General features: G+C 32.0%; 1 protein-coding gene across 3 annotated transcripts in view; it reads right to left on the bottom strand.

Moving 5' to 3' along the window:
• TRHDE (thyrotropin releasing hormone degrading enzyme) overlaps positions 1 to 15,969 on the bottom strand; it is a 563,478-nt gene that overhangs the window by 67,389 nt on the left and 480,120 nt on the right. For all 3 annotated transcript variants that reach the window (XM_074270526.1, XM_074270525.1, XM_074270528.1), the window contains exon 13: positions 1,543 to 1,690. In XM_074270526.1, coding sequence (XP_074126627.1) covers positions 1,543 to 1,690 — 148 coding nt within the window. The remainder of the gene's footprint in view (positions 1 to 1,542; positions 1,691 to 15,969) is intronic.

Genomic DNA, 15,969 nt, shown 5'->3' on the forward strand with positions numbered 1-15,969 from the left:
AAATTCTACAAATATGGACTGTTCAGGGGCAAGCATATGCATACATGTAGGTCTCACATATAAATTATGGAAAAAGCATAGTTACCCTTAATGACAAAGACATAGATGGGAAAAAATGACTACATAAGTTTACCCAATGACTTAACAGTGCTATTTATCATAACACGCAGAGTATTCATTAGTAGTTCATGTTAATATCCATTAATTTCCTTGTACATTTAAATATCAATATCAATTTAAACATGCTCTTCTTTACTTGAATGTACTTCCTTAATTTCAGGTAGGAAGAAGAGTACTGAAATGATAGTCCAAGTAGTTTTTTTTAATTGCTATTGAAAATAAAGTGTCTGACATGATATACTATCTTAAAGGGCAAATATATACAGATTGAATAGATGTTATATTTCCATAAGTTCCATGCACACATGTTTGTGTGTCTGGAAGAAAAGGAGAAATGCAATGTTTCTTCTTCCAGCAGGTGAAAATTATGTCATCACTAAAATGACACATTTTTTTTGTATGTGTTATGAGGCCTTAGCAGTAAAGCTATCTACCCCAAAATGTCACCATTTTTATTTATTAAAACTGAATTGCTTCTGTGGCAGTCTGCATATAAAAAACGAGCAATTCTAATGACAATCTGGGAAATGAGATGCTTCCCTTAAAGGGATTTTATGCTGTAATCATATAAGTTTAAAGAATATTAAGACTAAGTTAATTGAAAAAACATTCAGTAAGTTATAGGAAAGGGTTATTTTATAGGATACTGGTCAGGTTTTTAAAAATGAATATAGGAAAGAAAAGTTAACGCTGAATATAAAGACATTTCCCATATGTACCAAAATTAGATTGTTAATGGTAAAACTAAATATCAAATGTTTGCTACTAATTTAATTTGAAGTTGTTATGAAATTTCTCCATTAATTACCACCAACAATAATATTTTGGTTTCCCAACCAGCTTCTAGTTGAGGTAAGATTTTTCAAGTAATATATTTTGGAATGTTTGTCATGCTTTCCTGTCTGTTTGGATTATCTATTGTTGCTGCACTATTATCCCCTTGGTCCCAATTATGAATGGGCTTTTGCCTCAATGTTGATCTTATCCCTGTTAATTAAGGAAGTGAATTGAATTCACTATGCCCTCTTGGATAAAAATAATGACTAACAATCTTTACTCCAATTATTGGTATCCTGTTAAGATCTTTAGAATCCCTTTGCCTGCTTTATTTAAGTCTTTGGTGAGTGAAGAATCTTATAACTAGAGGGAAATAAATTTGGACTAGGAGGATTTGGGTTATTTATATCTTTTTTAGTGCTGTAGCACTAAAGTGCTTTTATTTTCAGGAAAGGACAGATTAGCTTCTCTTAAATTCTCTTCTTCAAATGCTAGGACCACATACCCACAGGAAAACATGACAAAAGTAACAAACATAACAATTAGGAAGAAAGGAAATAACTTTAAATCAATTGCACAATAGTATCTGATGATAAACCAGCACATGTTTTGAGAATTGAAGACAAAAAAGATCTATTTTTTTACATTGAAGACATTGTAGTTCTCCATTCGGTCCAGTAATTTATCTAGAGGATAGAGAGCCCGACTGGCAGCATGCCATGGAAGAAAATCCTTTTCCTCAGAAAGGTATTTGATAATCTCCAGGGGAATATTTTGAGGCAAATAGCCAGCTCTATGAGGTCCAAAAAAATAATAATGTTAATTAGATGCAGCAAAAATACATGAAGATGCAAAAATGAGAATTTTTACTTTATACACACTAAAGGAAGTAAACATGATAATCATCACATTATAAGGGCTTTAAAAATGAAATAACATACTAAGAAAATTTGATACACATGTAGATTAATATGTAATATGTCTATGCCATTTCTTTTCATATGTAAATTCGGATAATTATAAAATGTGTAGGAATAATAAAAAGTTATAAATGCATATTTGCAAGAAAGAAAAATATAATTCCTTGTACTTCTTCCAGTCTCTACATAATCAGCAACCACAGATATTTTCCTTCATGGCTGAGTATTCAGAGGTCACAAGGATTGAAAATAATTGATTAGTGAAGTGGCATTTATTTAGACTGCTCAATTTGTCTACTTTACTTTTCAAGTAGCTCTGGATAATGTCATTTATTTCAGACTGTTTTTCAAAGGATGGCTAAATTAGAACAGCAAGAAATCAAGTCTCTTAAAACTATGGCTCCCTCTGTGTTGGTATTTCTAAATCATACTTTGCAATAAAACCAAATGCCCATATTCAAAGTATCATTAAAGTGGGAGGGGGAGAAGCTGAACCCACTAAAAGTGGCATCACTTTTCACAAACATCTAAGAAAATCTAACTGAGCCTTCAATTGGGTTCAAATTACATGTGTTAAAAGGATAGAATTTTAAAAATCTATTCCTTTTCACAATGGGCTGCCATGTCACCTTGAGAATGATTATCAAGATCCTTGAAAAGTACTGAAAAATGGATTTCTTTAAATTTGGCCAAAGACATGCTATCCATATTTGTACACAAAGGCATAAGGAAGTAACTGGCCGATATAGCTACAGCTATGGCTTCCCCTTGAGGCTGTTTACAAATCCCAAAGAATAGAGACACTAAACTACTATAAGTTTAAAAATAGTTCATGCCTTAATCTCACAGCTGGCAACAGAGATATTGTTCATTTTCTTTGACACGCTAATGATGTTAAATGTCATAAAAACTATGGTGATAACAAGAGCTTAAAATTCACCATTCCTGTGTTCAAGTTAAAAACTTGATAGACTAGAGGACTAAAGATTCAGATTGCTGCCATCACTTCCTGATTTCTGCATGGAAAACAGTCATGAGGTGCTTTAAATTCCCCTTGGTTGCTGATTGGTGGATCCTGATGGGCAAAGGTGAAGGAACCTCATTCAATTGAATTAACCCAGGTATCCTCAATGCATCCTTCTGCTATGAATAAGTAAATGGCCTTTTGTTGACAGCTGAATGACTTACTCATCTCATTTTGTTTCAATATCAAACCTAATCTACCAGAGGGTTGAATTAGAACCAACTTAGAGCCAGTGACTGAAGACATAAATTTGGAACAATATAGTTCCCCTAGCATGCCCTTTGACTTCTAGTGAGGAGCAAGGAATTTCTCTCTATCTTTCCTCTAGAACTAGGGCTGGAATAAACACATGGAAGTGATGAAAAGAGTTTGGCTACACAAAGTTGAGAATAGACTTCTAATCTAGCTGGTTTTAGGTTGTTTCCCTGCTTTCCTAAAACAGGTGATTGAATAATAATTTGGAGATATATATTTGTAGTTTGGCACCTATCCCATGCATCTGGGAATTGCTAGGTTGCTGATTTGTGGTCCATTGCCCATTGAGAAGTATTGTGTATGATACCACAAAATGCCAGATAATAAAACACACCGCCATCATTAGAAACTGGCAAGAGTTTGCTAGAGCTGAAAAGGCTTAGCAAATAAAACTATAGACCAATCCCTTTTATGAATATTGATGCTAAAATCTTAAATAAGATAATAGCAAAAAGACTACAGAAAATAATCCCCAGGATAATACACAATGATCAAGTAGGATTTATATCAAGAATGCAGGGCTGGTTTAATATTAGGAAAACTATTAGTATAATTGACCATATTAATAATCAAATTAACAAAAACCAAAAACCATATGATCATCTCAATAGATGCAGAAAAAGCATTTGATAAAATCCAACATCCATTCCTACTAAAAACACTTGAGAGCATAGGAATAAATGGACTATTCCTTAAAATAGTCATGAGCATATATTTAAAACTGTCAGTAAGCATCATATGTAATGGGGATAAACTGGAACCTTTCCCAGTAAGATCAGGAGTGAAACAAGGTTGCCCACTATCACCATTACTATTCAATATTGTATTAGAAATGCTTGCCTTGGCAATAAGAGCCGAGAAAGAGATTAAAGGAATTAGAGTAGATAATGAGGAAACCAAACAATCACTCTTTGCAGATGATATGATGGTATACTTGGAGAACCCCAAAGATTCTGCTAAAAAGCTATTAGAAATAATTCATAACTTTAGCAAACTTGCAGTACACAAAATAAATCCACATAAATCCTCAGCATTTTTATACATTACCAGCAAAATCCAACAACAAGAGATACAAAGAAAAATTCCATTCAAAATAACTGCTGATAGTATAAAATATCTGGGAATCTTTCTACCATAGAAAAGTCAGGAATTATATGAGCAAAATTACAAAACACTTGCCACAATAATAAAGTCAGATTTAAATAATTGGAAAGACATTCAGTGTTCATGGATAGGCCGAGCGAAAAATAATAAAGATGAAAATACTCTGTAAACTAATCTATTTATTTAGTACTATAACAATCAGACTCCCAAGAAACTATTTTAATGACCTAGAAAAAATAACAACTAAATTTGTATAGAAGAACAAAAGGTGGAGAATTTCAAGGGAATTAATGAAAAAAAAATCAAATGAAGGTCGCTTGGTTGTACCTGATCTAAAACTATATTACAAAACAACAGTCACCAAAACCATTTGGTTTTTGCTAAAAAATAGACTAGTTGATCAGTGGATAGGTTGACAGGAAAAAAGTGAACAACTATAGCAATCTAGTGTTTGACAACCCAAAGATTCCAACTTTTGGGATAAGAATTCATTATTTGGCAAAAACTGCTGGGAAAACTGGAAATTAGTATGGCAGAAATTAGGCATGGACCCACACTTAACACCATATACCAAGATAAGATCAAAATGGATCCATGATTTAGGCATAAAGAATGAGATCATAAATAAATTAGAGCAACATAGCATAGTTTTCCTCTCAGACTTTTGGAGAAGGAAGGAATTTGTGACCAAAGAAGAACTAAAGATCATTATTGATAACAAAATAGAAAATTTTGATTCCATCAAATTAAAAAGCTTTTGTACAAACAAAACTAATGCAAACAAGATTAGAAGGGAAGTAACAAACTGGCAAAATATTTTTATAGTTAAAGTTACTGATCAAAGCCTCATTTCCAAAATATATAGAGAACTGACTCTAATTTATAAGAAATCAAGCCATTCTCCAATTGATAAATGGTCAAAGGATTTGAACAGACAATTTTCAGATGATGAAATTGAAACTATTTCCACTCATATGAAAAAGTGTTCCAAATCACTATTGATCAGAAATGCAAATTAAGACAACTCTGAGATACTACTACACACCTGTCAGATTAGCTAAAATGACAGGAACAAATAATGATGAATGTTGGAGGGGCTGTGGGAAAACTGGGACACTGATACATTGTTGGTGGAGTTGTGAAAGAATCCACCCATTCTGGAGAGCCATCTGGAATTATGCCCAAAAAGTTAGCAAACTGTGCATACCCTTTGATCCAGCAGTGCTACCACTGGGATTATATCCCAAAGAAATACTAAAGAAAGGAAAGAGACCTCTTTGTGCCAAAATGTTTGTGGCAGCCCTTTTTGTAGTGGTTAGAAACTGGAAAATGAACAGATGCCCATCAATTGGAGAATGAGTTGGTAAATTATGGTATATGAATGCTATGGAATATTATTGTTCTGTAAGAAATGACCAGCAGGATGAATACAGAGAGGCTTGGAGAGACTTACATGAACTGATGTTGAATGAAATGAGCAGAATCAGGAGATCATTATACACTTCAACGATATTGTATGAGGATGTATTCTGATGGAAGTGGATATCTTCAACAAAGAATAGATCTAATTCAGTTCCAATTGATCAATGATGGACAGAATCAGTTACACCCAGAGAAGGAACACTGGGAAATGAGTGTAAACTGTGCATTTTTGTTTTTCTTCCCAGGTTATTTTTACCTTCTGAGTCCAATTCTTCCTGTGCAACAAGATATTCAGTTCTGTACACACATATTGAATCTAGGATATACTGTAACACATTAAACATGTATGGGACTGCCTGCCATATACGGAAGGGTGTGGAGTGAAAGAGGGGGAAATTCGTAATAGAAGTGAGTGCAAGGGATGTTTTAAAATTTTGCCCATGCATATGTACTGTCAAAAAATAGCTATAATTATAAAATTAATAAAATAATAAAGTATTAAAAAAGAAAAAGAAAAAAAGAAAATAACTCATTAAAATCATAACTGAACAAATAGAAATCCATGATTCATTGAGACATCAAGAATCAGTGAAACAAAATGAGAAAAATGAAAAAAAATAGAAAAAAATGTTAAATATCTACTTGGAAAAACAACAAACCTGGAAATAGATCTAGGAGAGATAATCTTAGGATTATTGGACTTCCTAAAAATTATGATGAAAAAAAAGAGCCTAGATACTATTTTACAGGAAATCATCAAAGAGAACTGCACAGATATAATAGAATCAGAAGGTAAAATAGGCATTGAAAGAATTCATCAAAGAACTTCTGAAAAAGACCCTGAAATAAAAACTCCAAGGAATATTGTAGCTAAATTTCAGAATTATCAGACAAAGGAAAAAATATTCCATGCAGCCAGAGAAAAACAATTCAAATACTGAGGAGCCACAATAAGGATCACTCAGGATCTAGCTACTTCCACATTAAAAGATCAAAGGGTCTGGAATCTGATATTCCAAAACACAAAAGAACGTGGAATGTAGCCAAGAATAAACGATGCAGCTAAACTGAGCATTTTCTTCCATGTAAGAAGATGGACATTTAATGAAACAGATGAATTCCATTTGTTTCTAAGGAAAAAGCCAGAAGTAATCAAAAAAACTGATCTCCAACCATAGGACTCAAGAGAAGCAGAAAAAGGTAAAAAGAACTCTTGACAACTTTATTTTTGTTGTGCATATACATAAAGAGTAAATGTATAATTTGATTTTACTGATATAACATAAAAAGGGAAGTAGAAATGGAAAGAGGATAGTGTCAGAAAAAGGGAAAAGGGGAGATTAAAAAAAGGTAAACTACATCCCAAAAAGAGGCAAAGGAAATCTATCATATCTGAGGGAATTTAGAGTGGGGGAGGAACATTGTGTGAATCTTACTCTCATCAGTGTTGGCTCAAAGAGAAAATAATTGACGTATTTGATTTATAGAGAATCTTTTCTCACCTCATTAAAAAGAGGGAGAGGAAAATGGAGAAGGAAAAGAGTAATAATGGAAGGGTACAAGAAAGGGGAAGGGATTCATACAGGGTGGGAAGGATCCTAAAGAGGCAGAACTGTGTGACACAAATATTACCCATAAGTTTAATATTGTGAAAGGAGGAAAAGGGGAGCAAGAAAAAGAAAAGCATAATTTGGGGATAATAAGATGGTAGGAAATACAGAATTAGTATTTTTAACTGTAAATGTGAATGAGATGAACTCTCCCATAAAGTGGAGACAGATAGCAGACTGGATCAAAAGTCAGAACCCCACAATATATTGTTTACAGGAAACACATTTAAAGCAGAGAGATACATAAAGGATAAAGATAAAAGGCTAGAGCCTTTCCGGTGAAGAAAAAAAACAGGGGTGGCCATCCTTATCTCAGATCAAGCAAAAGCAAAAATTGATCTAATTAAAAGATGTAAGGAAGAAAAATATATCTTGCTAAAGGATAGCATAGACAATGTAGCCATATCAATACTAAACATATATGCACCAAATGGTATAGTATCTAACTTCCTAAAGAAAAAGTTAAAAGAGTTACAAAAAGAAATAGACAGCAAACTATAATAGTGGAAGATCTCAACCTTGCACTCTCAGAATTAGATAAATCAAACCACAAAACAAATAAGAAAGAAATTAAAAAGGTAAATAGAATATTAGAAAAATTAGGTATGATAGATCTTTGGAGAAAACTTAATGGCAACAGAAAAGAGGATGCCTTCTCAACAGTTCGTGGAACCTATAAAAAATCTCAAAATTAAATGTAGGAAGGCAGAAATAGTAAATGCATTCCTTTCAGATCACAATGAAATAAAATCTACATTCAACAAAAAGTTAGGGGTAAATAGACCAAAAAGTAATTGGAAACGAAATAATCTCATCTTAAAGAATGATTGGGTGAAATAGCTAATTATAGAAACAATTAATAATTTCACTCAAGATAATGACAATGATGAGACATCATACCAAAATTTGTAAGATGCAGCCAAAGTGGTAATAAGGGGAAATTTTTTTAGAGGCTTTCTTGAATAAAATAAAGAGAAGACCAATGAATTGGGCTTGCAACTTAAAAAGCTAGAAAAAGACAAAGTTAAAAACCCCCAATCAAATAGTAAACTTGAAATTCCAAAATTAAAAGGAGAAATTAATAATATTGAAAGTAAAAAAAAAAACTATTGGATTAATAAATGAAACTAAGAGTTGGATTTTTGAAAAAAACAATAAAATAGATAAACCTTTGGTATATCTGATTAGAAAAAGGAAAGAGGAAATTCAAATTGTTAGTCTTAAAAATGAAAAGGGGGAACTTTCCACCAATGAAGAGGAAATTAGAGCAATAATAAAGAGTTACTTTGACCAACTTTATGCCAATAAATTTGATACCCTAAGTGAAATGGATGACTACCTCAAAAAATATAGGCTTGCCAGATTAACAGAGGAGGAAGTACATTGCTTAAATAATCTCATTTCAGAAAAAAAATAAAAAATAGAACAAGCTATTAATCAACTCCCTAAGAAAAAATTCCCAGGACCAGATGGATTTATATGTGAATTCTACCAAGCATTTAAAGAACAATTAGCCCCAATGTTATATAAACTATTTGATAAAATAGGGAATGAAGGAGTCCTACCAAATTCCTTTTATGACACAGACATGATACTGATACCTAAACTAGGTAGGTTGAAAACAGAGAAAGAAAACTATAGACCAATCTCCTTAATGAATATCGACGCTAAAATCTTAAATAAGATATTAGCAAAAAGACTACAGAAAATAATCCCCAGGATAATACACCATGACAAAGTAGGATTTATATCAGAAATGTGGGGCTGATTTAATATTAGGAAAACTATTAGTATAATTGACCCTATCAATAACCAAATTAACAAGAACCATATGATCATCTCAATAGATGCAGAAAAAGCATTTGATAAAATCCAACATCCATTCCTATTAAAAACACTTGAAAATATAGGAATAAATGGACTTTTCCTTAAAATAATCAGTTGTGTCTATTTAAAATCATCAGTAAGCCTCATATGTAATGCAGATAAACTGGAACCATTCCCTGCAAGATCTGGAGTGAATCAATATTGCCCACTATCACCATTATTATTCAATATTGTATTAAAAATGCTAGCTTTGGCAATAAGATTTGAGAAAGAGATTAAAGGAATTAGAGTAGGTAATGAGGAAACCAAATTATCACTCTTTCCTGTTGATATGCTGATATGCTTAGAAAACTCCAGAGATTCTATTAAAAAAGCTATTAGAAATAATCCACACCTTTAGCAAAGTTGCAGGATATAAAGTAAACCCACATAAGTCATCAGGATTCTTATATATCACTAACAAAATCCAACAGTTAGAGTTACAAAGAGAAATTCCATTTAAAGTAACTACTGAATATATAAAATATTTTGGAATCTATCTGCCAAGGGAAAATCAGGAAGTATATGACCAAAACTACAAAGCACTTTCCATACAAATAAAGTCAGATCCAACCAATTGGAAAAAAATAGGGTGAGCAAATATAGTAAAGATGGCAATACTATCTAAACTTATCTATTTATTTAGTGCTATACCAATAAGATTCCCAAAAAAACTATTTTAATGACCTAGAAAAAATAACAACAAAGTTCATATGGAAAAGCAAAAGGTCAAGAATTTCAAGGTAACTAATGAAAAAAAAATCAAATGAAGGTGGCCTAGCTGTACCAGATCTAAAATTATATCATAAAGCAGCAATTACCAAAATCATGAGAAATAGACTAGTTGATCAGTGGACTAGCTTAGGTTTACAGGACAAAATAGTCAATAACTACAGCAATCAAGTATTTGATAAATGCAAAGACCCCAGATTTTGGGATAGGAATTCACTGCTTGAAAAGACTACTGGGTAAATTGGAAATTAGTATGGTAGAAACTAGACGTTGACCCACACTTAACACCATACTCCAAGATCAGGTCAAAATTGGTTCATAATCTAGGCATAAAGAATGAGAGTATAAATAAATTAGAACAATATAAAATATTTTACCTCTTAGACTTGTGGAAGAGAAAGGAATTTATGACCAGAGAAAAACTAAAGATCAACATTGATCATAATATAGAAAATTTTGATTATATCAAATTTAAAATTTTTGTAGAAACAAAACTAATTCAGACAAGATTAGAAGGGAAGCAATAAACTGGGAAAACATTTTTACAGTCAAAATTTCTGATAAAGGCCTCATTTCCCAAATATATAGAGAATTGACTCTAATTTATAAGAAATCATTCCATTCTCCAATTGATAAATGGTCAAAGGATATGAAAAGACAATTCTCAGACGAAAAGATTGAAACTATTTCTAGCCATATGAAAATATGCTCTAAATCATTATTAATTAGAGAAATGCAAATTAAGACAACTCTGATATACCACTATACACCTGTCAGATTGGCTAGAATGACAGGGAAAGATATTGCAGAATGTTGGAGGTTATGTGAGAAAACAGGGACATTGATATGTTATTGGTGGAATTGTGAATACATCCAGCCTTTCTCGAGAATTATTTGGAACTATGTTCAGAAAGTTATCAAACTGTGCATACCCTTTAATCCAGCTATGTTGCTATTGGGCTTATATCCCAAAGAGATCTTTTTTTATTTACTTTTTAATTTTTTATTAATTTTTATAATTATAACATTTTCTTTGACAGTACATATGCATAGGTATTTTTTTTACAACATTATCCCTTGTATTCCCTCCTGTTCCAAGTTTTTCCCGTCCTTCCCTCCACCTCCAAAGAGATCTTAAAGAAGGGAAAAGGACCTGTATATGCAAGAATGTTGGTGGCAGCCCTCTTTGTAGTGGCCAGAAACTGGAAAATGAGTGGATGCCCATCAATTGGATAATGGCTGAATAAATTGTGGTATATGAATATTATGGAATATTATTGTGTGTATAAGAAATGTCAAGCAGGATGATTTCAGAAAGGCCTGGAGAGACTTACATGAACTGATGCTGAGTGAAATGAACAGGACCAAGAGATCATTATATACTTCAACAACAATACTATATTATAATCAACTCTGATGGACGTGACCCTCGTCAACAGTGAGATGAACCAAATCAGTTCCAATAGAGCAGTAATGAATTGAACCAATTACGCCCAGTGAAAGAAGACTGGGAGGTGACTATGAACTACTACATAGAATTCCCAATCCCTCTATTTTTGTCTCCCTGCAATTTTGATTTCCTTCACAGGCTAATTGTATACTTTTTCAAAGTTCATTCTTTCTGTGTAGCAAAATGAACATGTATACATATATTGTATTTAACTTATAATTTAACATATGTAACATGTATTGGTCAACCTGTCATGTGGGTGAGGGGGTGAGAGGAAGGAGAGGAAAAACTGGAACAAAAGGTTTTGCAATTGTCAGTGCTGAAAAATTACCCATACATATATCATGTAAATAAAAAGATATTTAAAAAAACATGACTAAGGACAGGATGAAAAGAGAAAACAAATGTATATAGACAAAAGTATATACAAGGGAGAAAACAGAATGGAGGAAAATACATAACTGTGATTGTGAATGAGATGAACTGTCCTATACAATTGAAGTGAATAGCAGAAAGGACTAAAAAAAAAAAAACACCAGAATCCTACAATATGCTATTTCTAAGAAACACATTTGACAAATAGAGGTACAGAGTAAAGGTAAAAGCCTAGAACAGGATTTATTATGCTTCAGTTGAAGCAAAAAATAAACAGGGTTAGAAATTCTGATCTCAGTTAAAGCAAAAAGAAAAATAGATCTTTTTAAAAGGGATAAGGAAGGAAAGGAAAGTACATCTTGATAAAAGATACCATAAATAATGAAGTAGCAATGACACTAAATGTGTATGCACAAGTTATAGAGTAGGCAAATTTCTAGAGATTTTAAACCAGTTACAGTAAGAAATAGCAAAACTGTTTTAGTGGGGGACCTCAACTTTCATCATCTTAGCATCAGACAAACCTAACTATAAATAAACAAGAAAGAAACTTGAGAGAAATTAACAGGATTCCTGGAAAACTTAGATATGATAGACCTCTGGAGAAAACTGTATAGGGACAGAGATACAATAAATCTTTTTTCTCAACAATACATGACACCTACACAAAAAACTGACAATGTATATTAAGGTATAAAAACCTCACAATTGAATGCAGAAAGAAATAATAAATGCTTCCTTTTTAGACCACGGTGGCAGGGCAAGATAAGACTAAAAACTAATTGGAAATTAAATAATCTAATTGTAAAAATGAGTGGGTCAAACAATAAATCACAGAAACAATCCATAATGACATCCAAGAGAATGACAATAATGAGACACCATACCAAAACTTATGTCATGCAGCCAAAGTAGTTCTTAGGGAAAGTCTTATATCTCTATATGAATAAAATAAAGAGATCAATGAATTAGGCATGTAACTAAAAAAGCTATGAAAAATAAAACAAATTAAAAACCCTCAATTAAATACTAAATTAGAAAGTCTGAAACTTAAAGGAGAGATTAATAAAACAGAAACTATGAACACTATTGAATAAATAAAACTAAGAGTTGGATTTATGAAAAAAAAAAAACTAACAAAATAGATAAACCTTAGGTTAATTTGATCAGAAAAAGAAAAGGAAAAAAAAAAGAAATTACTAGCATCAAAAATTAAAGGGGTGGACTTGCCACCAATGAAAAAGAAATTAAAGCAATAATTAGGAGCTATTTTTCCCAACTATATGGCAGCAAGCCTGACAATCTAACTAAAATGGAGGAATATTTTCAAAAATATAAATTACCCAGCCTAATAGAAGAGGAAATAAATCACTTAATTAGTCCCATTTTAGAAAAAGAAATGGAATAAATCATTAATGAATTCCCTAAGAAAAAATCTCCAGATCCAGGTGGATTCACAAGTGAATTTTATCAAACATTTAAAGAATAATTAATTCCAATACTATGTAAATTATTTAGAAAAATAAGTAAAGAAGGAGTACTGCTAAATAACTGGCACAAATATGGCACTGATACATAAACCAGGAAGAGTAAAATAAAGGAAGAAAATTACAGACCAATCTCCCTAATGAATATTGATGCAAAAATTTTATTTAGCAAAGATATTAGCAAAGAAACTACAGCAAATTATCAGCAAGATAATACACTATGACCAAGAGGGATTTACAACCAAGAATGCAGGGCTGGTTTGATATCAGGCAAACTATTGCCATAATTGACCATATCAATAACAAAATCAATAGAAATCATATGATAATGTTAATAGATGCAGAAAAAGTTTTTGGCAAAATATAGTGCCTATTTCTATTTAACACAGTAGAAAGCCTAAGAATAAAAGGAAACTTTTCTTAAAATAATAAGCAGTATCTATCTAAAATTTAAAGCAATTTTTTTTTGTTTTTGTTTCTGTTTTTTGATGGAGAGAAGCTGGATGCAATCCCAATAAGATCAGGGGTAAAACAAAGATTCCCATTATCACCATTATTATTCAACATTGTACTAGAAACGGCTTTAGCAATTAGTAAAGAAAAAGAAATTAAAGGAATTATAGTAGGCAATGATGAAATAAAACTATTACTCTTTGCAGATGATATGATGATATACTTAGAGAATCCTAGCAAATCAGCCAAAAGCTTACTAAAGCTTTGGCAAAGTTGCAAAATAGAAAAGAAACATAGAAAAGAAAATCAGCATTTCTATATGATACTGATAAAGCTCATCCTCAAGAGATAGAAAGAGAAATTACATTTGAAATTATTTTAGATGAAATAAAATATTTGGAGGTCTACCTGTCAAGACAAACCCAAGAATTATATGAACACAATTATAAAACACTTTTCACACAAATAAAGTCAGATCTAAACAACTGGAAAATATCAATTGTTTATGGCTGGGTTGGGCTAGTATAATAAAAATGACAATTCTGCCTAAAGTGTTCTATGCCATAACAATCAAACTGCCAAAACATTATTTTACAGAGCTAGAAAAGAATAATAACAAAATTCATCTGGAAGAACAAAAGATCAAAAATATCTAGGGAATTAATGAAAAAAAAAAATAGAAAGTATGGTGGCTTAGCAATACCAAAGCCATTTGGTACTGTCTAAGAAATAGAGTAGTAGATCAGTGGCCTATAATCAAGGCCTATAGCAATCTAGTATTTGATAAGCCCCTAAACTCCAGCTTCTGAAATAAGAACTCACTATTTGACAGAAATTGCTGGGAAAAGTGGAAAATAATATGTCATAAACTTAGCATAGACATATATCTCACACCCCATACCAAAATAAGGTCAAAATGGATACATGATTTGGGCATAAACAATTTAGGAGAGGATAACTTACCTATCAGATCTTTGTAGAAGGGAGGAATTTATGACCCAAGAAAAACTAGAGAACATTATGAACAGCAAAATGGACAACTTTGATTATATTAAATTAATTTTTTTTGCATAAATAAACCAACAGAAACAAGATTAAAGGGTAGTACAAAACTGGGGGAAAATCTTTACAGTCAATATTTCTTTTAAAGGTCTCTTTTCTGAAATATATAAGAATTGTGTCACATTTATAAGAATACACATCATTCCCATTAAAATGGTCAAAGGATATGAACAATTTTCATATGAATAAATTAAAGCCATTTATAGTTATATTAAAATATTTTAAATCACTATTAAGTACAGAACTGCAAATTAAAATAATTCTGAGGTACCACCTCACACTTCTCAAATTGGCTAAGATGATAAGAAAATCTAATGACAAATGTTGGAGAGGATGTAGGAAAACTGGGACACTAATGCATTATTGGTGGAGTTGTAAAGTGATCCAACAATCATTCTGGAGAACAATCTGGAAATATGCCTAAAAGACAATGAAACTGTGCATACCCTTTGACCCAGCAGTAATGCCATGCCATTACTGGATCTGAATCCCAAGGAAATCATAAGGGAAGGAAAAGGCCTCACATGTGCAAAAATGTTTAGAGCAGCTCTTTTTGTGGTAGCAAAAAATTGGAAAATGAATAGATGCCCATCAATTGGGGAATGGCTAAACAAGATGTGCTATACGAAGTTAATGGAATATTATTATTCTATAACAAATGATGAACAAGCTGTTTTTGAAAAGCCTGGAAATATTTACATGAATTGATCCTGAGCAAAACAAGCAAGAACAGCAAAAATGGGTGATAATCTACTATGAAAGGCTTGATTCTCCTCAGTGGTTCAGTGATCCAAAGTAATCCCAATTAGAGTTTGGACAGAAAATGTCATCTGCATCCAGAAAAAGATATAAGGAGACTACATGTAAATCAATACATGCTATGTTTACTTTTTTTTCTGTTTTTTCATCTCTCCCATTGTTTTTCCCTTGTGCTCTGATTTTTCTCTCTCAATATGATTCACAAAGCAATGTGTATTAAAAATAAATAAATTTACTAGGAAAAATATTTTTAAAATGTTAAACCTGATCAGGAGCAATAGGTGAAAGTGAATATGAATCTAATTTATATCTGATGTAGGGGGGAAAGTTCCTAACCATTAGAAACATGCAAAACTATTCATGTCTTGTCTTGCAGGTTCTACCTGGGGCTTCAAGGAAAGGGCAGATGGCCACTTATTGAGATTGTAGGATTAAGTATTCTTTTTTTTGGATGTGGGTTAGTCTAAATGATCACTGAAGTTCTTTCTGATTTAAAACTTCTACAGTTACAAAATTCTTCACATTTGCAGAATTTATAGGAGAATTTTTTATT

The sequence above is a fragment of the Sminthopsis crassicaudata genome, chromosome 5 (assembly GCF_048593235.1).
Source record: "Sminthopsis crassicaudata isolate SCR6 chromosome 5, ASM4859323v1, whole genome shotgun sequence".
Taxonomy (NCBI): domain Eukaryota; kingdom Metazoa; phylum Chordata; class Mammalia; order Dasyuromorphia; family Dasyuridae; genus Sminthopsis; species Sminthopsis crassicaudata.